Genomic DNA, 24,484 nt, shown 5'->3' on the forward strand with positions numbered 1-24,484 from the left:
ATCATTGTTATATATTTTTTTCAGTGTATATGAGACTGTTATACATTGTTGTGTTTTAATTGGTGCTTATAGCTCCTAAAAAACTGTATTCTGTATGCAAATAATTTTTGTGACTCTTGCAGAATTAAAAAAAACGACCTTATATCCACTGATATTCCTGAACAACTGGGTTTCACTGTGTTCCATACCACAACTTATTATGAAAGAACACTAATGCAACAAGTACAATATAATGAAGTTAATGCGTAAGTGCTGTAATAAATATCAGATTCCTTAGAGTCTCATTGGGGAAAGCAAGGAAAAGAGCGGGGTGAATTTATACAGCAGAGCAGACCTAAGACACTGTGTAGGTGGTGAGTGGGCAGATCGGAGCAGAAGGTCACACACACACATCTGAAGGCTGGACCTGAACCAGTACGAGAAATCACGTTGTCATGGTAATGAGATACGCTGAATATTTGTCTCTTGCTCATGCACAGTGCAACAAATAATTGTCACTTAAAATGCAACTTTATTTATCATTTAATGAAGATCATATTTCTCAAACAATACTTTCAGATACTATTAAATGACAATGCCACTGATATTGAACAATCACAGTCATTAAATGAATCCATCAGTAAACGCGCAGTGGGTGTTGTCGCTGAATGCACTCAGTATAACGCCTCCCCCAATGAGACTTTATTAACGTGTTGATCCTTCGCGCTATCGGGCAGTAGCTAGTTTTTTTTTCTTACCTCCTCTTCCCACGCTTTCCTTTCTTTAAACTGTTGTGAGGGCAGAATATCGCGGAGTCTCCAGCTTCTGCCGCACGCGACGTTACCACAGTGCGCGCGGGAGAACAGAACAGAGCTGCTGAGAAATGGTAAGTCGTGCTGTGTTGTTTTAAAATGTAAAGTGTCTAAATATATTATAATAAAAAATTTAAACATTTAGCTGGTACTTTGAATGAGGCATCAAATAATTTCTTTTTTTTCTTTCTTTAAAAAAACCATCATGTTCAGTTCACAAATACAATTCTCTGTTTTTTTGTGTTTTCTGGTGATGATCTTTTGGTTGACTATTGGAAAGTGGAAAGGATGAGCGCAAGATTACGGTGTGGGTCAGCTTTGTAGTGCTCACCTGGGGTGTTTGTTGATGTGAGTATTTATGCTGATTTGAGATCAGTGATCAGACCATCAAGTAGGGATCAATGGAGGGAAAACTGACCCTAGATCAGGCCAAAAGGTATGTTGTGTACCTCTAGTGTCACTCAGTATGGGGTCACATGGAGGGTGAGAGAGTCAGGCCATATAATAAACTGTTTCATGTGTGTTTGGCACAAGTTGAGCTTTACCTGTGGCCACTTCAGTCCTTCATCTCCAGCACTAACCCACTGCAGAGCAATCATGAGTGGTGAGTGAACCCATGTCAAGGTTTTATATTGTAGATTAGTTTGGAAAATATTGGGTGACATGCTGGGTGACAATCTTACTAATAAAAATTGTCTCGTTCTTATTTTTTTCTTCTTGGTTTATTATGAAGTTTATTCTTATTTTTAACATATTTTGACATTAGACAAACATTCATTTGTGTCAGTTGTCTGTATGATGGTTGATTTTTTTGTTAGCCAGTCCATAATTTCAAAATATTTTTTACTAGAAACACAAGGATAAGAGTTGTGAAGCAATAAATGAAAAGTCTGTCATTGTTTACTTATGTTGTTTCAAACCCATATTATTTATTTTGCCCTTGTGCTTTTTTTTTTGATATCCATCAAATATCCATTCCCTTCTATTGTATGGAAAAGAGCAACCTGGACATTCTTATAAACATCTCATACTGTGTTCCACTGGGGGAAAAAAATATCATATGGGTTTGGAATGTCAAAGGTGAGTAAACGATAACAGAATTTACGTTTTTGGGTGATCTGATTCCTTTACGAGTGCTTTTTACATTCCTTTGCTATATTCCTGACAGGATTTCTGTAAATGTTTTCCTGATTTTAACACCATGTCCACAATATTCAAGCTAGTTTCTGCCTTAGAGTAAAAACATAAAAAAGGTAATTGTGAGAAAATTGCAATTATGAGAAATAAATTCACAATTACAAAAAATGATAGAGGCAATTACAAGCCATAAAATTGCAATTGCAAGATATAGTCACAGCTGGTTGCAGCAGCAGGACCTAATCTCAGCAGTCTTTAATTTATTAATAAAATAAAATAATCATCGTCAGTTTTGCGAAATATTCCTTTTTTGAATTGATTGAAAAACCACTGCTGGTGAGTGTAAAGTTTTTTTTTTTTGCAATATATATGGTAGTTTTTGCGAAACTGATGTGTTTTCGTTGTGCGTATTTTCAATTTGCAAATTTAATTTGCACAATTTGAAGGGTAATTGGAAATGCTTGTGGCGTCGCCTATAAGGGTGGGAATCGTAAGAAATTTTCCGGTTCCGGTTCTGCCTAGCGATTCTGGTTCCGATTCCGGTTCCATTAAAATAATTAAACAACCTATAAAAAAAATAGTAGTAAGGGAAAAAATGCACAGTACTCAACTCAAACAGTCCTTTTTGTGTTTACTATTCTTGTCAAATGAATTTAACATACTGCTAATCTTAAGTTCACTAATAATACAACAATTCAATTAGCTAAATTACAGTAAGGTTCATTAGTTAACATCAGTTATCCACATTAACATGAACTAATAATAAACTGCATTTCTACAGCATTTATTAATTAATATCTGATGTATATGAGTAGTGCGAGGGCTTTTCAGTGCATTCACCCAGCAAGCAATAGCCGTCATTTCACCGTCTCGGTTAACTATAGACCCGATATAGTCCGGCTATGTGTAACCCACTTTTAGCCAAAACAATCTTTCATTTGGTTACATGTCGTTTTTGCCAAAATAACTTGCGAGTTGTATGTTATTGCATCATGTAAGTGAAGTCAACAGTGATTACAAGGTGTTTGGTTTCACATCTATGACATGTTATATTGTGTAGGCTGTGCGTAGCCACGATTTAGCTCATAGTCAGACAGGCTATTTGTAGCCCACCTATAGTCAATCCTGATTTATTGTAGTTTTTGGACAGGAAGTGCTTGAGATGGTTGATATCTCATCATGTTCGCAATGTCAATGATTTCTACAAGATTTAAGTGGCATTTCATGACATGGTCTATATGTAGTCACGATTTAGCTCTGAATTGGATAGGCTATGTGTAGTCTGCTTTTAGTCCACCCAGCGAAATCGAGGCAATTTATAGTCTAGTTTTTACAGCTTGGCTATAGCCCTGATTCAGACCAGCAATGAGTGTAACCAAAATAGTGTTAAGTCATTTTCGACCACAAAGCTTGTGGGATTCTTGATATACTTGCATTTATACATTTATATGCAAGTATAATATACATTTATATGTAAGTATATATTTGAAACAGCATATTTTTGCTGTCACACAATCCTACATTCTACGATATCATATATATATATATATATATATATATATATATATATATATATATCAGGGTATAGCCAAGCCATATATTAATTATAATTATATACCACACACATATATGACTGTATTTAATTTTAAGTTAAATAAAAATTTACAATTCTCAACCGCTAGATGGCAACTGTGGCTCTACTGAGACATGACCACTGGCAACGCGAGACTTGAACGTTGACTCTCGATCACTGTTGCCAGATCTCGCGATAAACATTTCCGCATTTCACAACTGTTGGAGACAGAGAGCAAGCAACAGCAAATGTTAAAGCAAATTCTTTCCTGCTTTTGGTCTTGTAAGTATCTGTGTTTTTCATTTTGACATGTGTTTATTATTTATGTACATTATGTGTAGGAACCGTGACATTTTAGCGGGTAACAGTGCAGACTCAGAGTAAAACGTGGTTAGATTAACATACATGCACATGTACTGTAGTGTTTCCTTGTGCCCTAAAACTCTGTAATTATCTAAATACAAGGGGTAAACATGAAACCTGTGCGCCCTACTATTATTTGTTATGGAAGCCTTGTATATCTTTTAATCTTTTGATCATTATGAAATAAAAATATGAGTTTTTGATTTGGCAAGGCAAGTTTATTTTGTATAGCACATTTCAACAACAATGTTCAAGGTAATTCAGAGTGCTTTTCATAAAACATGGAATTTATGGAACTGAAAATTAATCAGGTTGTTTTATAAACCAAAAAAATATTGTTAACATTTTTATTTAACTTTTTTTTTGTCAATGTTATTTTTTTTTTTTGTCAATATATTTTGATTGTTACACGTTGTAATTTTCTTTTAATGTTTATTTGTATTGTATTTGTAAAATGTATTTTTTTTTATCATTGTGCATTATCTTGAGTTCTTTTTCTAAATAAAACCTTTTATATTTAATTTGTTTGGACGGATTGTCATTTATGAGAACCTGTTATATTTAAGTGAAAAGAATCCTTTAGCCATTATTTAGTTGTCTATTGCATGTATAGATGTAATCATTCATTAGTAGTGTAATTGATGACTAGTCTATTTTTAGGTTATAGATAGACGTCTATTAGATTTTCACTGACAGCCCCAATTTTGCCTTATTTTAGCCTAGACCCGTATTAACCGTCTTTTAAACATAAATATGTAGTTGTCTAATAGTCGTCTAATTGATGACTAGTCTACTCTTGGGTTATGGTTAGACGTCTATTAGATTTTCACTGACAGCCCAAATTCAGCCTTATTTTAGCCTAGATCCATATTCACCGTCTATTAGACATATATATGTAGTCGTCTAATAGTCGTCTAATTGATGACTAGTCTATTTTTGGGTTATGGTTAGACGTCTATTAGATTTTCACTGACAGCCCAAATTTTGCCTGGTTTTAGCCTAGACGGCCGGGCTATGTTTTGACGGCTATTAGACGTCTAATAGACATAAAATTGCTTGCTGGGCATTGCTATAATATTCAGGAGGTGGGACGTTTCTATTACAGGATATGCTTCCTGCACTTCGCCCACCCATCACACCAGAACTGTTTTCGGAACAGAAACTTAGAAATCTTGCACGTTTCCGGTTCTTTTCAAAAAACACCACATACCATGTTCTCGGTTCCCAACCCTAGTCGCCTCACATCGAGGCTAAAAAGTTTGCTTTTGCTTGAACCAAGGTTGCCAGGTTTTTACAACAAAACCTGCCCAATTGTTACTCAAAACTAGCCCAATCGCGTTTCTGGGGGCTCCCCTGATAAACATCGCGTTCCGGGGGGAAAAATCCACATTCGCATTCCAGAGCCTAAATATCATGTTATGTGGGGTCGCTTCAACCCACGGACATGAAAAACGACCCGTGGCAATGGTGTAAAAGTAGGGAAAATCCGCTGGAAAATTGCGGACTTGGCAACACTGGCTTGAACACACTGCACAGACTACAGCCGACGGCCAACTTGCATGGACGTTCTGCACCTGTGTGAGAGGACATAACTCTTCCATACCAGTAGGTGGCAGTAGTCTGTGTTAGTTTACTAAAAGCATCATGGAATATTAAAGGTGCTCTAAGCGAGAGTAACTGGTGGAGTAACTTCCTGTTGACGTTCGAAGTGTTGTCAAACAAAACAGAGGCTAGCTAGACCCTCCCTCCTCCTCCTCCTCCCCCTCCCCTCCGTGCTTCCTGAAACAGTCATGAACGCGCATTTAAAATCATTCTTGTCGGTTATCTTGGCTCGGTTATTCATGTTTATTATGTTTCGTGCTCCAGGCTGCACCAGGTAGTTTTTGTTGCCGTTTTTGGAGCTTGTGGCGACTATAGAGACCGCGTTTTTTTACAGTGTTGATTCAGGGGACAGGCAGCTAGGCGGATAATGAGGGAGATGTTTGCTGTATGTGACAAAAAATGTTTTGGCCTAAAAACAGCGTGACATCGCTTAGAGCAACCTTTAATAATGTATTTTATGTATTATAGAAAGCTATATGTTCTTGCAGGACAAAATTGCAAAATGATCATTAAAAAACCCCCAGCTCCCCAAAAACCGTCAGTATGAGTTGGATTCATAGACTGTAAAAAAATATGGACGTAGTGTCCGTGACGTCACCCATAGAGTTCTGAACAGCAGTTTTGACGCGTAAATGAGGCCGCGGCCATCTTAGCTGCACGTGACCGCACGTCACTCACGGATAACTGAAAATGGGCAAAGAGGCGGGACGTAGTTAGAGCCCATGCGGCTTGTTGCTGAAACCACGCCCGCCTAGCATATCTATCTTAGATACTATCTAAAATATTAATAAAGATAACAATACCATTAGAAAAGTACTAAAGTTTTACTGTCAATCTACGGTGATGATTTTTAAGATAACGTTATAACATTAGATGCTCTAACACCAGTAGGCTTATTAATTTGTGTGGGTTGTGCAAATAACACAAAAAAATCAACTGGGACTTCATACCTTTTAATGAAAAAGAGATCGCGAGATGAATCCAATCCGTTGCACTTGGGTAAAATGTCCATTTCAAAACATAAAAAAACTACTTTTTGTTCATGAAAGCATTAAATCCATGAAAACTTTATATATTATCCAGCGTTTGCATTACATATCTAAGGAATGATTTGCTCTCCATCATCGTTCTTCAAGAAAGGATGCAATCTGAGCATCGTTTATAATGTAAAACTCTATACGTACAGTACCAGATATAACTCTCAAATGTTCTCTCAAACTAATGAGCACATGTCCAAAGTATAATTTTTCAAAATAGTGCAGCAGTTTTAGTTATAATATCCAAGCTGTGCTGTCGGAGTTGTATATCCTCCTGGTATTGTCACTGTAGTAAATCTCAGGAACAAAACTTTTAGCCAATGCCACGACGATCCAACAACGTGTGTTCCGCGTGCGAGCACATGTACACAGACTGACATTTGTCTGAAGTATGCAGCAAGCCATATATTGTATAAAATAATCCAGAAAAAAGGCACAAATACGGCTGAGATGCCAAATTCAGCGGCTGGAATTAGCTGAGGTAACATGACGGCTCACAGACAGCAGCGCCAATCCACCTGTCACTCAAGTGACCACGCCCTTAATTATGCAGAACTTTAAGGCTTAATATAATTTAAACGGATGAGTTATAAAAAAATTCACCCCCCTCAGAGTTGTCATGAAAGGCAAAATTAGCAGTATAGACCAAAATACAATTTGAACCAGAGTGTAAACATGTTTTTTTCTGCTGTAAACTTGGCTGTTTTAACATGATGGTCAATGAGATTCTGCTCCCTTTTGCAGCCTGTCCCTAGCGGCCAGTCGATGAATCGCAGTTTAAGTTACTTCCGTATTGGCTTCACGAGAAACTGGGGGAGGTTGCCGCTTGGTTGGATTGGTTGAATTGCTGCTAATACCCTCGTTGGTGATTTTTTTAAATTATTAAGTTCTGCCTTAACATAAATCCTAACATATATGTGCTCACATCTGTTGTTGTGGGCAACCCTGTGCTCTCAGCAGGTTATTCACACTCACAGCTGACTCCAGAACACCTTCAGTTCCATCCTGTCTGCATCTGAAACAGAATATACAATGACAGTCTCAGTGGAGACACTGTGTACTGCTTATCTGAAAGTCACATGATATTTGTTTGTTGTTTTCGGGATAAGTGCCTCAATATGACATTTATTTTGTATTTACAGTTTAAATAATCAATAAGCATGTCATTACTGTAGCTTCTCATCAACATGGCGTCAGCATGTCATTAAACACGAGCTGGGATTGAAGTTGGTGCTTAACTGCAAGAGCAGGTGGTGAATTTTAATGCACTTGCTGACCATTTCTCATTTAATTAACTGCTCTCAATCACTTGAAAATGACCTTTAAAGCAGTGAGAAAATTATGTTCTGAGGGACTAAAATGTGTGGCCCATTGATGTTGCTTAAAGAGAGGTGAATTAACAGTTTGTCCATGCCCCCTACAGGAGCAGTACTGTATTCTCACATGATGAAGAAAAGTTTTACAGGATGCAGTACAGAATTTATCTTTCCAATTTATCTTTTCTTTAAAAAGCAAACTCCTGTGTTACAGTGAGGCACTTACAATAAGTGAATGGGGCCGATTTCATAGGATTTAAAATACTTAGTGTTTTATAAGTATGGAAGTATAATGTTAACATGAATTTATTGTGAAAAAATCACTTATACTAACCTTTCAGTCTAAAGTTATATCTAATTTTAAACGTTGTTGCATGACAACAGAACACAATAAGCTCTTAAAACTGAACTGAAACTGAAAATGAATTAATATTAGAGCTTATTAAAAATTATTTTACATTTCAGCTTTTAAGTCCTTAAAAAATGGACTCTATTCACTTCCATTATAAGTCTCACCATAACATCTTTTTTAAAGATGTTTTTTTTTTTTTTGTCACATAACCAACGTTGTTCTTGTGACTGTTCGTGATATACTAAGTTTAAAGGGGACCTATTATGCCTTTTTTTATTTTTACCTTTACTTTAGTGTCTGCAAGTATAATAAAGTACAAAGTCCATCCCAAAGGAATTGAGTCTCTCCAAAAGAAAACATCTGCCTTAAATGCCTTATTTTTAGTCCTGCCATTATTTCCGTGATGTAGCAGTAGGGGCTTTCATACCGGAGGAACCTTTTCATAGTTCCTAGAACTATTGGCTGAAGTACCTGGACTTTGCCGTGTTCGCACCGCAGGAATTGGGAATGATTTTAGTTCTAGGAACTCCTTTTGGGGGAACTAAATTAGCTCCTACTTCAGAGTAGGGTCTAAACCAGCTCTATAGGAACTATCAGTGACGTAAATGTACGTTGATTGGTCAAACGCATGTCAAACGCCGGTACCCGGAATTTGTAAAAAGCCATGTAAACATACAGTATATTTCCAAACGTTTTGGAACACCTGCCTTTACGTGCACATTAACTTTAATGACATCCCATTCTTAATCCGTAGGATTTAATATGGAGTTGGCCCACCCTTTACAGCTATAACAGCTTCAACTCTTCTAGGGAAGGCTTTCCACAAGGTTTTGTAGTGTGTTTATGGGAATGTTTGACCATTCTTCTAGAAGAGCATTTGTGAGGTCAGGTCAGTGATGTCGGCGAAGAAGGCCTGACTCTCAGTCTCCGCTCTAATTCATCCCAAAGGTGTTCTGTCGGGTTGAGGTCAGGACTCTGTGCAGGCCAGTCAAGTTCCTCCACACCAAACTCGCTCATCCAAGTCTTTATGGACCTTGCTTTGTGCACTGGTGCGCAGTCATGTTGGAACAGGAAGGCGCCATCCCCAAACTGTTCTCACAAAGTTGGGAGCATGAAATTGTCCAAAATGTCTTGGTATGCTGAAGCATTAAGAGTTCCTTTCACTGGAACTAAGGGGCCAAGCCCAACCCCTGAAAAACAACCCCACACCATAATCCCCCCTCCACCAAACTTTACACTTGGCACAATGCAGTCAGGCAAGTACCATGGTAACCACCAAACCCAGACTCGTCCATCAGATTGCCAGACAGAGAAGCATGATTCGCCACTCCAGAGAACACATCTCCACTGCTCTAGAGTCCAGTGGTGGTGTGCTTTACACCACTGCATCTGACACTTTGCATTGCACTTGGTGATGTAAGGGTTGGATGCAGCTGCTCGGCCATGGAAACCCATTCCATGAAGCTCTCTACACACTGTTCTTGATCTAATCTGAAGGCCACATGAAGTTTGGAGGTCTGTAGCTATTGACTCTTCAGAAAGTTGGCGACTTCTGGGCACTGTGCGCCTCAGCATGTGCTGAACCCACTCTGTGATTTTACGTGGCCTACCACTTCATGACTGAGTCGCTGTTGTTCCCAATTGCTTCCACTTTGTTATGATACCACTAACAGTTGACCGTGGAATATTTAATAGTGAGGAAATTTAAAGAAGGGACTAATTGCACAGGTGGCAACCTATCACGGTACCACGCTTGAATTCACTGAGCTCCTGAGAGTGACCCCTTTTTTTCACAAATATTTGTAGAAGCAGTCTGCATGCCTAGGTGCTTGATTTTATACACCTGTGGCCATGGAAGTGATTGGAACACCTGAATTCAATGATTTGGAGGGGTGTCCCAATACCTTTGGTGATATAGTGTATTTACCTCATAAACATGGAAAATGGTGATAACGGCATTTACCTGTTATCTGCAGGGTTGTGTTCTTTTCTCCACCTTGAGACTGAAAGTTGTCATAGGAGATTTCGTCTCTCTTAGCCCTACTTTTTGCTCTTTCATTCATGTAGATTATGCATTTACATCCCATTCTCTGTTATCATGACATCCACGACACACAACAAACAGCCCCGATCGCGGCATCCTCTACCGCTGTGAAAGCCTCTTATGTCACTATGTAACATGTTTGCATTATGTCCGCCTGCCGGCTTCTTTGGCTCGCCCTCAAACAAAGGTAGTTATAAGGCCAGGATAAGTTTATACATTTTTTTCACTGCATGGGCATAACATCATTACATGGACTTCCAAAGGCAGAGGAACTGAAGAATCAGTGGTTAAAATGTTATGGTCACTATATGCTTTTGTTGTATGGAAAAGAGTTTCTAATTTTGCTCCAAAAAACGACAAATCTTCATTTTTGGTAACTAAAACATTGTAAGTACATATCTTGTAATGGACAATACATATTTCGGCATTTAATCAATTCAAGATAATATTATTATGGTAATATTATTTACTATGAATATTACATCATGGTTTCATTAATTATTATTCCCTATCTTTCAGTCATTTCGACGTTGTGTTGATGTGATGACACTAGGGGTCGCACCTGGGAGCCCCAAGTACCTCTAATAATTAAGAAAAGGTAAATGAGAATTGGCGAGTGGAATTTGCATGCTGGCAAGTGCTGCAGCAAGCGCTGGAGGCGATCTGGGGGTTTCAGTGGAAGCATTTCCACCGGGTCAATCCCCACGTGACTTCCATTAGTTTCCCCTGGTTGAGTTCATGGATGAGGGCAAATTTAATTTTTAACTTGTGGGCTCAAGTAGAGGATGAGTTGTTGAATGCAGCATCGGAGGGCGGGCTAGTGCCTTCAGATGCTGAGGACTCAGTTGGACCCTCACAATTTGGTGTGGTTGCCCAGTCTGAGACCGATGCATAGTTGGTGGCCATGCTTGCCTGGGCTGCCGCGAACTTCTGGCTCAAGTGGAACCCTCTGCCCTGCCCTGAGCGTTTGCAGTTTGATGATAGGTTCCTGGGTTCTGAGCACCTCTCACAGTCATGCTCCATCCCAGTTCCTTTCTTCCCGGAGTCGTGGAAGGCACCTTTCACTGCCAGAGCGTGCTTCACAAGCTCTTCCTTGCTCACTACCCTCGATGGTGGGGGCGGCCAGGGGGTTCACAGAGGTTCCAAAGGTATAGCAGGCGATCACGGTGCATCTATGGTCGCAGAGCACCGCTACCTAGTGGAACCGTCTTAGACTTCCGTCCAGGGCCTGTAAGTTCACTTTGTCAATGACGGTGAAGGCTTACAGTGATGCTGGACAGGCCGCCTCCACCTTGCACGCTATGGACATCCTGCAAGTACATCAGGCCAAAGCACTAAAAGAGCTGCAGAAGATAGTCCTGACCTGGTAATCCTGGGATTAATGTAGGAACTGCTCTTGGCAATGACTTCCCCCTATGGATGACGAAGACTGGTTCGCGACAATAGACCTGAAGGACGCATAATTTCAAGTCTCAATTCTACCTTGACACAGACCATTTTTTTAGTTTGCCTTCATGGGTCAGGCATACCAGTACAAGGTCCTTCCCGTCGGGCTGTCCCTGTCACCTTGCGTCTTTACAAAAGTCACAGAGGCAGCTCTTGCCCTGCTAAGGGAAGTGGGTATTCGCATTCTTAATTATCTTGATGACTGGCTAATTCTAGCTCACTCTCAAGATCTGTTGTGTGTGCACAGGGACCTGGTGCTCAGAAACCTCAGCCTTTTGGGATTTCAGGTCATTTGGTAAAAGAGCAAGCTCTCCCCAGTGCAGAGCATCTCTTTTCTCAGGATATGGTTGGACTCAGTCACTATGACAGCATGTCTCATGAGAGAGTACACTCAGTCCGTGCTGAACTGCCTGAACTCGTTCATGGGGAAAACAGTGTTTCTACTGAAACAGTTTCAGAGACTCCTGGGGCATATGGCATCCTCGGCAGCAGTAACACCACTAGGGTTGATGCATATGAGACCGCTTCAGCACTGGCTTCAGATTCGAGTCCCAAGATGGGCATGGCACCGCAGCACACAGTACGTGGCTATCACACAGATCTGTCGGTGTTCCTTAGAACAAGTTCAGGGCATGTTGTTGTTACAACGGACATGCCCAAGACAGGCTCGGGCGCTGTATGCAATGTGGTGCGGAGGACTACGCTGCTTACATGAGGCTTTGAGAAGGTTACAACATGACCTGGTGCACTTGTTATTAGGCACACAGCAGCCTGCCTGCATATGAACCGGCCAACCTCGTAACAGTTCAGCTAATTGTGGTGGTTCTTATAGGGACCCCTGGTGTCATCCCATCGACACAACGTCAAAGTGACTGACAAATAGGGAACGTCTTGGTTACTATTTTTACCTCCATTCCTTTATGGTGGAGGGAAGGAGATGTTGTGTCCCTCCTGCCACAAAACTGAACTACCGCTGAAATGGCCAGGACACTATCTCGGCTCTTCAGCACAAACCTAAATGAGTGGATGTAAGCCACCTCCTTTTATACATGTGTGTCTGGGGGAGTTGCATGCAAATTCCACTTGACAATTCTCATTGGCCTTTTTTGAAGTATCAGAGGTGTTTGGGGCTCTCAAGTGCAACCCCTAGTGTCAGTGCATTGACACAATGTCTTGTTCCCTCCATCAGGGAACAGAGCTTACAATAGTAACTATCCCTGCTTCTCAATCAGCTCCCTAGCTCCCTAGGTCATGAATCAGTATATCATGTAAATTAATATGGCCGATTCCCTGATCAGTGCCCTGACTACTGAACTAGGGGGCTGATTGAGATGCACGCCAAGATTCACTTTGAGAGATGGTGAACTTTAAATCATGAAACATTGCAAGTAACAAAAAATGAATTTTAGCCTTGACATAATTTTCCTCAATGTTTTGCCACAGTTTCCCATGAAACACTCTTGGACCATGTATTAGAGCTGATTATGAATGAGAAGCCTCCAAACAGCACCAGCCTGTTTCTGAGTGAAGACTCTGAGAAGCCACAGCGTGCTGAGGAGGGGCTCCACCATCTGTGCCGAGTATTACAGAAGCAGATGTCAGGAAGTAGGCGAAAGATGGGCTGCATCACACGAGACAGCGTGAAGATGTTCCTGCGGAGGAACACGTTTGTGATCTTCACAGTGGCTGCTGTGGCTTTAGGTAAAGCAGTAAATCAGTTGGCAAAACAACAGGAAAAGCACATAAAGTTGTAGTTGTTTTTTGTTAATAGTGGCACTGTTTAGGAAGTGTGAAGTCCAAAAGAGTTTACAGACTAGCTAACTTAAGTTTCACATTAAATTTCTGTCTGTTTGACTGTATGTAGGGGTGGTGCTGGGTTTTGCCCTGAGATCTCATAACCTGTCCATCAGGGAGGTAAAGTATTTTTCTTTCCCTGGAGAGCTGCTGATGAGGATGCTTCAAATGCTTGTTCTACCCCTCATTGTCTCCAGCCTTGTCACAGGTATGCCTGAAAAACATAGCATTTATTAATTTAGGTTAATTGTTCATTGTTTATTTGTTTATTCATAATACATTTACTACTGTTAATATATAGGCTACAACTTGAAATGTTTAAAAATTTATAATATAGACTACAGTTCAAAAGATTGTGGTCAGAATTTTTTTTTTAAAGAAATGAATAGTTGATCAAAAGGGACAATAAAGACAATTATAATGTTACTAAACAATTCTATTTAAAATAAATGCTGTTGGTTTGAACTTCCTATTCATCAAAGAATTGCCTTTGTCTTGGTTCTTCATGTTTTTGTGCAGGAATTTCCTCTTTGGACAGCAAGGCTTCTGGGAAAATGGGAATCCGGGCCATTATCTACTACATGGTGACTACGTTTATAGCAGTTTTCATCGGTATTGTCATGGTGATTATTATCAGGCCGGGTAAAGGCAGCAGGGATAGTCCAGTGGCCTCTAGTGGCAGCATTGAGCCAGTGCAGGCCGCTGATGCTTTTCTGGACCTGATAAGGTGGGGAGAAATTTTCGTTTGACTGTTGCAATCCTTGTTTATTTTTTAGATGTTTCTGATTTTTTCTTGTTCCTACAGAAATATGTTTCCACCAAATTTAGTTGAAGCCTGCTTTAAACAGGTTTGTAAATTCTCTTCTAATGCATTTCCATAACATTAAAGTGCTTCTACTCATTTGGTACAAGTAACAGATATTACTAACCACCCATTTTTCTTGCAGTACAAAACAATATACAAGAAAAATGTGTTGACAAAAAATGTCACCATCATCGTCAATGCGACAGACAACATCAACTCTACAGATCTCAGCCAATTATCCAACTTAAGCACAATCCTGCAGACCATTCAGGAGACGGTGGAAGATGTGGTTCCTGTCTCAGGTTCCTCGAATGGGGTGAACGCCTTGGGGTTGGTGGTCTTCTCCATGTGCTTTGGATTAGTGATTGGAAACATGAAACAGCAGGGCCAGGCTCTCCGGGACTTCTTTGACTGCTTGAATGAAGCCATAATGCGCTTGGTGGCCATCATTATCTGGTTAGTGTCCAATTATGATGTTATGATAACCCTGATAACCCTAGTCCCTGATGACAGTGAGGCAGTCATTTAAGAGTCAATGACATGATGCTATTAATTTATTCAAAAATACATTAAAAATGGAATTCATACATATAATGACTGGAATACACCTCTTCAAAGGTTATATTTTTAATTTCTTTGTTACAATTTATTTTGAATTTTTTTGGGGGATCATAAAGTAAAAATGTCAGTGATACTATCTTAATATCTCAATGAAAAAGTCACATAAAAAAATGAAAGTCTTGAAAGAAAATCTTAGGCCTATCAAGTAATTTGGCAGTAGTGGCCAAAAGTGATGTCTGGAGGGGATATTTGTTTTTAATCTCCCTACAAGTTCAATTAAACTATCAAAATATGAGGAAAATATTTCATATTTTTAAAAATATTTTAAATATGAGAAAAGAACTAAACACTGAACTTGGTTAAGTTATTTATCTGATAAATTTATTTGTCAAAAAAAAAAAAAAAAAAAGAAGAAGACACGTAGTGACAGGGCCAGCCCAAAGGGAAGGACCTTGTACTGATATAACCTTTTTATTTTACTCTAAAACCTGCATAGAAAATCAAAAAGCTTACAGGACAAAAAACATGCATTGACTATATAATCAAAATCATAATCAGTTATTAATGTTTCTTTGATTATCTTGATTATCTTTGATTATCTACAACCTGTTTTTGCATGTGTTCATAATTCCTTTATATGTCAAAAATGATGTCCGCATAATTTGGCATGTTTCATTGCATTATCACAAATAAAACAATTGACTCCAAGCTCAACTACACAATATGCTTATAAAATCTTTAATACATTTGTAATAAGATTTGAATAAAGGGTGAAGATGTAAATTTTACTAGGCCATACTTCACTTTTGGCCACTGCTGTATATTCAAGGAACGTTTCTTGAAATGGTATAGAAATTTTTTAAAAACCTGAAACATGAATACAGTTTTCAAAGAACTTTGGTATATAGATTTTTTTTTTTTTTTTTTATTTTCCCACCACAGTTAAGTAAGAATGGGTGGTTAGTAATATCTGTTACTTGTACCAAATGAGTATCTGAAAGGTTCTCATTATTATTAACTAAGTCATTATTATGGGAAGTTTGTTGATTTTGAGACAATTTATTATGGCTTACAGATTACTTTTTTTTATTGTGACTTCTTATTATTGGCATGTATATGGAGAAAGTAATTAAACACATGATGCAGATTAACAAACAATAACTTCTTTACTTTACTAAAAGAAAATTAAGAAATTAAGAAAATAAAACTAAACAAAACATAACCTGACGATTATCATTTAAAGATTCATATTTTCTAACTGTGGTGGAAATGAGCTTGCAGATACAGTATTTGACATTGGCTGGAGTAGAGAAATTATTGTAACATTGAAATAAAAATCTTTAAATTCAAGCTATTGTGGTGAAATTTCAGTTGAAATACAACATACAATAAATGCTTTATTCATGGATGCATGTATGCTGAAGCCACTATTATTGAATGTCTGTCCCATTTGGCCTCTGTTGAGCAGGTATGCTCCAGTGGGTATCCTCTTCCTGATTGCAGGGAAGATTGTTGAGATGAAAGACCTTGCTCAGGTGGGCGGACAATTAGGGATGTACACGGTATCTGTCATTGTCGGGCTACTCATCCACGGCCTGTTCGTTCTACCTCTGCTCTTCTTTGTGGTGACCAAGAAGAACCCTTTCACTTTTATTGGTGGGCTGCTACAGGCTCTCATCACAGCTCTAGGCACATCATCCAGGTAACCACCTGTGTAAATAAAATATTTGCTATATCTATTGGTAGTCAGATGTATCGATTCCAAATCTTTTGTATGTCACGTATTATCTGTATATATTTATACACATTTAAACTAAATGTGTATTAATAATTGATAAACTAAAATTGATCATGTGTAATGGATTAAGTGTATAGTAATTACATAAATCATATCAAATATTTATAATAAATAATCATTGCTAAAAGGCTGGCAATTTTGTGTTTAATAATCTTTTATTATGTAGTGACTTTTAATTCAGAGCAAGAGAAACTGGGAAACCAAGAGAAACCAAACCAAAACAATGAAATTAAGCAAAACAAAACATAATCCTAACATAGTGCTCCCTTTCAGTCGGTCATGTTCGATGTTACGTCGACGTCACTGTCGTATTGGGATATCACCTGAGAGCCCTATCACCTTCGAGTGTAAACTAAATGAGCCAATGGAGATTGGCATGCAAGATTTGCATCTCTCGCTCTGCCCCGCAGCACGGGTATAAATAGGAAGCGGATGCAATGCACATTTGTCTTTCATTTTGGAGCAGAGCTGTATGTTCCTGTCTCCTGAAAGTACTGGTAAAAGTCGAGCCATCTTCGGGAAGAAGCCTCTCTGTGTCCTGTGTTGGTGTGACAGCACTTTAGCGGGATCGCGGCCTCTGTTGGGCACAGAGAGTTGCGTCTTCTAAGAATTAGCTGTTTTTACAGCCTAAAATAGTGAGTGCACACCACAGGCTGCACTATTCCCTGTGTGTGTGTCGTGGCCATTTCCCCTGTGTGCTTCAACATTGTGAGAGAGCAACACTCTTTTTAAAGATGTCATTCCACCTGTGCGTTTCTAGATGCGGTCGATATCTGATCCCAGCTGATGGCCATAGACACTGTCTTATGTGTTTGGGCATGTTACGGTGTTACGGTGTTACGGTCAAGACTCCATTACCTCCAAAGAGGGGGAGTCCCCTCACCTATGCCCAGATCTAGACCCCTTTGGCTCCACCTGACGACCAGATGCATCGATGCATCGGAGGGTGAGCTTAAGTCCTCTGGGGATGAAGACTTGGCTACGTTACCCCTGTCAGGGTTGCACAAGCCTGACCCAGAAATGACGGATATGCTTTTCCATGCTGTAGAGAGAGTTGGGCTCGAGTGGAGGCCTCCACTGTGTCCCGAACCCTTGAGGCTTGGGGCAGCCCATGCTGGTTCTCAGCGCCCTGCCCCAGTACCTTTCTGGAGGTGCATGAAGAGGTAACTAGATCGTGGAAGGCACCTTTTTTTGCTATAAACCGGTCTGGTTCCTCTTCCCCTCTCACTACCCTTGATGGCAGGGTAGTCAAAGTGTACACGGAGATTCCTGGTGTGGAGCTGTAGTGATGTAGCTGTGTCCTAAGGGCACTTCATGGAGGGGTAATCCCCATCATCCATCCAAGGCTTGTAAGTTTTCGTCCACTCTAACTGGCAAGGCTTACAAAGCCGCTGGACAAGCGGCCCCCGCAATCCGCACCATGGCCCTCCTGCAGGTCTACCAGGCTAAGGTGTTGAAGGAGTTACACAAGGGCAGTACTGACCCAGGGCTTCTGCAGGAGTTGCGCACAGCGGCGGACTTTGCTCTCTGAGCAACGAAAGTCACTGTGCGCTCCCTGGGACAGGCGTTGTCCACACTTGTGGTCCAGGAGCGCCACCACTTGCTTAACCTGGCGGATATGCGGGAAGCTGATAGAAATCAGTTACTGAATCTCCCAGACCGGCCTCTTCGGCGAAGTGGTGGAGAACTTCGCCCAACAGTTCTCAGCTGTCCAGAAGCAGACAGAGGTAATTAAACATATTCTGCCCCGATGGCCAGCTGCTGTCTCCACCTAGCCACTCCTGCTCAGCCAAAGCAGCAGTCACCACCCAGGCCGCAGCGTGGAGCCAGTCGCAGGCAGGTCACCCAGCCCATCCAGGCAGCCGCCAAACCTGCAGGAAAACATAAGGGGAAGCGGCCCTGAGACAGGCAACCCACAGGTGGAGGACACTGCTCTCCAGGAGATGGTGACTGCACCACTCCCTCCCCCAGTGGAGGGCTGGGCGGAAAATCTTGTGTTTCCTTTTGTTTTTGTTCTGCAACTGGCCCCACAGCCAGTGGTACCCAAACTGGGCATCCAGTTCACCTCCGTGCTGGCCAGTGATGCTCCTGTCTTGCGGGTAGAGATCGCAGTCCTGCTGGCGAAGGACGCGATGGAGCTGGTCCCTCCAGCCGATAAGAAGACAGGGTTCTACAGCCCCTCATTCATTGTACCCAAGAAAGGCAGTGGGTTACGGCCAATCTTGGACCTGCTTTGGAGGGACAGGCATATCAGTACAAGGTCCTTATCTTCGGGCTGGCCCTGTCACTACGTGTCTTCACGAAAGTCACAGAGGCGGCCCTTGTTCCCCTAAGAGAACATGACGTTCGCATTCTCAACTATCTCGATGACTGGCTCATACTGGCCTAGCCACGAGAGCAGTTTTGTGAGCACAGGGACATGGTGCTTCGTCACCTTAGCCTGTTGGGGCTTTGGGTCAACTGGGAAAAGAGCAAACTTTCCCCTGTGCAGAGGATTTCTTTTCTCAGTATGGAGTTGGAGTCGGTAAACCTAACAGCATGCCTCACAGAGGAGCATGTTCAGTCAGTGTTGAACTGCTTAAATAAACGCAGGGCAGTGGCCTCACTGAAACTTTTTCGGAGGCTCCTGGGGCATATCGCATCCGCAGCCACAGAAACACAGCTCGGATTGCTTCATATGAGGCCATTATGAACACTGGCTTCACGACAGAGATGGGCATTGCCATTGCCAAACCTTCAGCCCGTGGTCGGACCCTGGGTTTCTGGGCAGGAGTTCCTCTAGAACAAGTGTCCAGGCATGCTGTGGTGTCCATTGGCCCAACTGGACCTGGTTTCCAGACACAGCCCCTCCTTTCTCTAAGGAAGGACCTGTTTTCATAGAAATGGGGCACTCTATGACACCCGTGTCCAGACGTTTGGAATCTCCACATCTGTTCTCTGGACAGGACGTGGAGGACTTAGGGACCACAAGCAGTAGTAGACACCATCACTTCAGCTAGAGCCCCCTCTACGAGGCGCCTCTATGCTTTCAAGTGGAACCTATTCATTGAGTGATGCTCTTCTCACCGGGAAGACCCCTGAAGATTTTTGGTCAGAGCTGTGGTTTTCTTGTTGCAAGATAAGTTGGAGCGAAGACCTCCACCCTCAAATTGTATGTTGCTGCTGCTATTGCCGCACATCACAATGCAGTTGATGGTAAGTCAGGTTCCTGAGGGGTGCAAGAAGGTTAAATCCTCCTCGTTCACACCCCATACCCTCTTGGGATTTAACTCTGGTGTTAACAGCACTTCAGAGAGCCACTTTCGAGCCTCTGCTGTCGGTAGACTTAAAGATTCTGTCCATGAAGACGGTTCCTCCAATTGCACTGACTTCTATCAAGAGGGTAGGGGGCCTGCATGCATTTTCGGTTGCATATGTCCCCTCAGGTTGAGGGCTCACTCTACAAGGAGTGTTGCTTCTTCCTGGGCATTGGCACAAGGAGCCTCATTGACAGATATATGTTGAGCTGTGGGCTGGGTGACATCCAACACATTTCCTAGGTTTTATAGCATTCGTGTAGAGCCGTTTTCTTCCTGTGTGATCGCTTCAACCAGCCAGTGACACAGAAGAACCCGCTCAGTGTCGGCTTGCTGCACCATTCCCCTCCTTAGGGACCAGATACGTGTGCTAATTGCTCCAGTAGAGTTCCCCGTTTGGCGAACCTTGAAGTTCCTCCATCACCACTTCCGGTGGTTGGACATAGCGGAGCTTTTGATCCCAGGTCTAGCTCTGGTAATTGCACCCAAGTGCTGCACCCTGAGCTAGGCTGGGTGCCATATGTTGCGACTCCTACAGTAGTCCCATATGTGTATTCTTCCACGGTATGGCTTCCTATGGTGAGCCTATGTCTTTCTCTTGGCAGAGTCCACTCTGCCATCTCTGCTTGGTGTAGTCTCTCCCATAACAAGGCCGGAGCCAACCCCTATTGGCCAGTCCATATGTGTAACCTCCACATGATACCTCCCTATGGGCAAGATGTGGACTCTGTGTTATCCAATAAGTCTTACTGCTTGGGTTATGTGGAACAGCAGTGTCTGACTCCCTCTGTGTAAGCCCTGTTCCATCGTCCGCTCTAAGGTGCAGGAGGAGTAGGAGGCTTACGCAGAGCGCTGGAAGTGGCAGCAACAGTGGCGTTTTCCTAGAGATCCCAATACGTTGGTGACATTGACGTAAAGACGAACATACATAACCTTCGTGTTATAAATGCACATTTTTTTTAATAATAAAATATAAAAAACTTAATTTACAATGTTAATAACTGTGAACATGTGTCCTGACAATGTGTTAATAGGTTCATTTACTGATTTCACTGGTATTTTGCTATAACTATACACTCCTGAATAGATGTGAATTGCCACCTTTGTTTTAACAGCACATGATTCTATGGCATTATTATTTTCTTTTCTTCCTCAGCTCTGCCACCCTGCCTATCACTTTCCGTTGTCTTGAAGAAAACAACCATGTGGACAAACGAGTGACACGTTTTGTGCTACCAGTTGGAGCCACAATCAACATGGATGGCACAGCTCTGTATGAGGCAGTGGCAGCCATTTTTATTGCCCAGGTCAATGATATGGACCTGAACTTTGGCCAGATCCTGACCATCAGGTTAGTTTTGGCAAGCACAAGTACAGGTACTGAAGGAGTGTTTATCTCTTCTCATTCATTTTGCAAAACAGCTTTACTTTGCCAGTTTTCTCCTTGACTCCTGTGGGCCAATTTCATAAAACTCGACTTTTTCCAAATTAAAAAGCTCTCATGTTTCTTTCAGTATTACGGCGACTGCCGCTAGCATTGGAGCAGCAGGCATCCCTCAGGCTGGGCTGGTTACCATGGTGATAGTATTGACATCGGTGGGACTGCCCACAGAGGACATTACACTGATCATCGCAGTGGACTGGTTCCTGTGAGTCTCTCTCAAATGTCACGTTGAAGCATGCGGCTCCAGTAGAGCGCACTCTCTCAAAGGTTATTGATACATAATGCAGAATGCTAATCTGAAGGAGTGTTAGCAATGTTGACACATTCTGCTTTCATATTGTGCTTCCATAATACTACATTTACATTTACATTTATTAATTTGGCAAACACTTTTATCCAAAGCGACTAATACTAAACACTGAATTGAAAACATTCAACGTTCCTCTTCAGCAACTGATTCAGGTATTGTCACATAACTAGTCAGGCTTCTGTGCAGCAAACATGAATGATTCCTCAAATCATGCAGTTTGTTGAGAAGAGGTGTGATATTACTTTTTTACAGTTGCAAAAAAAAAAAAAGGCTAAAAATTGCCATGTGCTTACATAAGAGACCCAAGACATTTCTAGAGTCCAGAGATTCATAGAGACCACATGAAACACTCATCTTAATCACCCTAGAAACCACCTAGGTAACGTCTTGGCAACCATCCACAACACCCTAGTGTATAACATCATGCCAATAGCCACCCAGAAAACCATAGCACCTGCATAGCAACACCCTGGCAACCACCCCAATACCCTAGCAACATGCAAAAAACACTCAGAATCCCTTTAGCATTTGCATAGCACACGCAATCACCCAAAATACACCTGCAACTGCATAGCAACATCTTGGCAACCACCCAAAATACACTAGCTACTGTGTAGCAAGACCAAGGCAACCAACCACAACACCTTAGCAGTAACAGTCAGTACTAAACAGTAAGTACAGCAAGTAACCATCTAGCAACGCTTTGCCAGTCACCCACTACAACTTAATAACTGCATAACAACATTATGAAACTCACTCAGAATACTTTAGCATTTGCATTGCAGCACCCTAAAGACTAACATGGCTACATGCTAGCAACACCATGGCAACCACCTGCAACACTTCAGCATTGTGTTGGCGAGTTTTGCACAGCAAGCAAAATACAGAAAATTTCAGAAAATACAAAAAGGTGTAAATGTAAATATAATGTAAATATTTTGTGTGGTTCTTCAGGGATCGACTCAGGACCACCACCAACGTGCTGGGAGATTCGTTTGGTGCCGGGATTGTTGAGCATCTATCGCGACAGGAACTTCAGAACCAAGATGTAGAAATCATCAACTCTGTGATTGAGGAAAATGAAAAGCCATATCAGCTGATCTGTCAAGAGAATGACTCTCTCAAGCATCGTAACAGTGAAACCACCATGTAATAATTCTCATATAGTTATAGTTCACACCTTCAGCACTGTTATATTCTGAAAATCAGAACTTGCAGAATAAAATGTTGGAAAGAAGACAGCCATATGAGTATGTTGAGAATGTAACATGCCAATCCAACGTTTTATCCCTCAGTATTTTCATTTACTCTTTTCATTTACAATTACATCCAAGGCAAAGTAGCACCCAATTAAAATAACACTATGCTAGTTTTATAATGCTGATTTGAGACTGTTAAAAACACGTCTTTGTAATTTGTATAAATATTGTTATAGAGTTGGTTGATGTCATTGAACCAGCATTATTTCACAATGTCTTTCAGATGTTTGAGCTATATTACCTCATACACACAATGCCAAACTCATAGATGTAGAGACAAAGGGAACCTTTTTGAGTTACTTTGATGTTCTTATTGTGTTTTTGTTATCTAACATATCAGTGAGGTCATTTTTGTAGATGTTTATATGATATTGTAATCAGTTATTTATATAATTTACCCCTGGTTTCACAGACAAGGCTTTAGCTAGTCCTAGACCAAAATGCATGTTTGAGCTGTTTTAACTGAAAGCAACTCTTAAAATATGTCACTGCCAAGATGCATACCAGTAATGTTTTTTTTTTTCTAGGGAACGTTTATAAAAGCTACTTAAATATCCTATTGCCTAATTCTGGTTTAGGCAAAGCCCTGTCTGTGAAACCAGGAAGTAATGTTTCTTTGATGGATTTAGCTTTTGCTTTACTCACTGTTACGTGATGGACTGTGTGAAGTATATAATTCCCCCATTAAGAGTGGCTTTTAGTAACATTATTTGTTTTGAATCAATCATTGATAGCACATATCAGCAGGTGAATTATTTTTTTTTTTGTGGTGGAATATGGCTGTTATTCTAGGATTATTTAGTGTGTTCTGGTTCTCCAGCCAGTTTGTATTGTGAAGTGACAGTTGTTTTATTTATATTTGAAGTCTATTAGCCTGCTTTATAAATATTCCCAGATTGTGCAGCCCATATTGCAGCTGTGTCTGTGTGAAATACTTGAATGTTTACCACAGTCCCCAAACAGTTTACTCTCACACAAGAGTTCATTACGAATTCACTTCACAATCATCTCTGGGTTTTAACAGTATATTCTTTTAATAGAGATTATCTTTAAATGCAAACTACAGTATGTGAAAATGGTGTTATGTACTTATAAGTATTTATATAACCATAAATGCTACAATTTTGTTTGTTGTATTCATTATTTTGAGTTTGCTTTTTTGAGGTAATGGTATAGTGTGGGCACATTTTTGGTTTGAGTTATTTGGTATTATGGATTCTGGAAGGTGTTAAGATGAATAAATGTCTCAGGAATAAAATTCTCATTTTACAGTGTTTGTCTTGTCACAACAAACCACTGCACACAGTTTCCCACTGTTAGCAAATGACAGTAATATATATTCACAAAACAGCATCCTCTAGTGGTGTGTAGTGGTAGGATTCAGTAATTTTGAAAACTACTGGCACATACACACCGATCAGGCATAACATTATGAGCACTGACAGGTGAAGTGAATAACACTGATCATCTCTTCATCACGGCACCTGTTAGTGGGTGGATATATTAGGCAGCAAGTGAACATTTTGTGGCGAATTAACTCAAAGGGGAAATATTAA

At 40.8% G+C, this 24,484-nt stretch overlaps 1 protein-coding gene across 2 annotated transcripts; it reads left to right on the top strand.

Annotated features, from left to right (window-relative positions):
* The first annotated feature begins 401 nt into the window (after positions 1 to 401).
* On the top strand, positions 402 to 24,192 carry slc1a6 (solute carrier family 1 member 6). Of its 2 annotated transcripts, none has more exons than XM_048173361.1 (10): positions 402 to 865; positions 13,105 to 13,362; positions 13,526 to 13,663; positions 13,975 to 14,182; positions 14,261 to 14,303; positions 14,403 to 14,716; positions 16,290 to 16,523; positions 21,072 to 21,266; positions 21,430 to 21,564; positions 22,624 to 24,192. In XM_048173361.1, exons 2-10 carry the CDS (start codon positions 13,146 to 13,148, stop codon positions 22,820 to 22,822), a joined length of 1,683 nt encoding a protein of 560 aa, XP_048029318.1. In that variant the 5' UTR covers positions 402 to 865; positions 13,105 to 13,145; the 3' UTR covers positions 22,823 to 24,192. The 2 variants fall into 2 exon arrangements, with proteins under 2 accessions (XP_048029318.1, XP_048029319.1); XM_048173362.1 differs by lacking the exon at positions 402 to 865 and adding an exon at positions 939 to 1,139.
* The last annotated feature ends 292 nt before the right edge of the window (positions 24,193 to 24,484 follow it).

Source organism: Megalobrama amblycephala, linkage group LG21 (genome assembly GCF_018812025.1).
Source record: "Megalobrama amblycephala isolate DHTTF-2021 linkage group LG21, ASM1881202v1, whole genome shotgun sequence".
Lineage (NCBI taxonomy): Eukaryota > Metazoa > Chordata > Actinopteri > Cypriniformes > Xenocyprididae > Megalobrama > Megalobrama amblycephala.

Excerpts from the sequence above, each read along its gene's own strand:
- slc1a6 (XM_048173361.1), top strand. The coding sequence starts at position 13,146 with ATGAATGAGAAGCCTCCAAACAGCACCAGCCTGTTTCTGAGTGAAGAC. Across the intron at positions 13,664-13,974 it reads TGTCTCCAGCCTTGTCACAG|GAATTTCCTCTTTGGACAGC; the intron begins GTATGCCTGAAA and ends GTTTTTGTGCAG. Across the intron at positions 14,304-14,402 it reads TTGAAGCCTGCTTTAAACAG|TACAAAACAATATACAAGAA; the intron begins GTTTGTAAATTC and ends TTTTTCTTGCAG.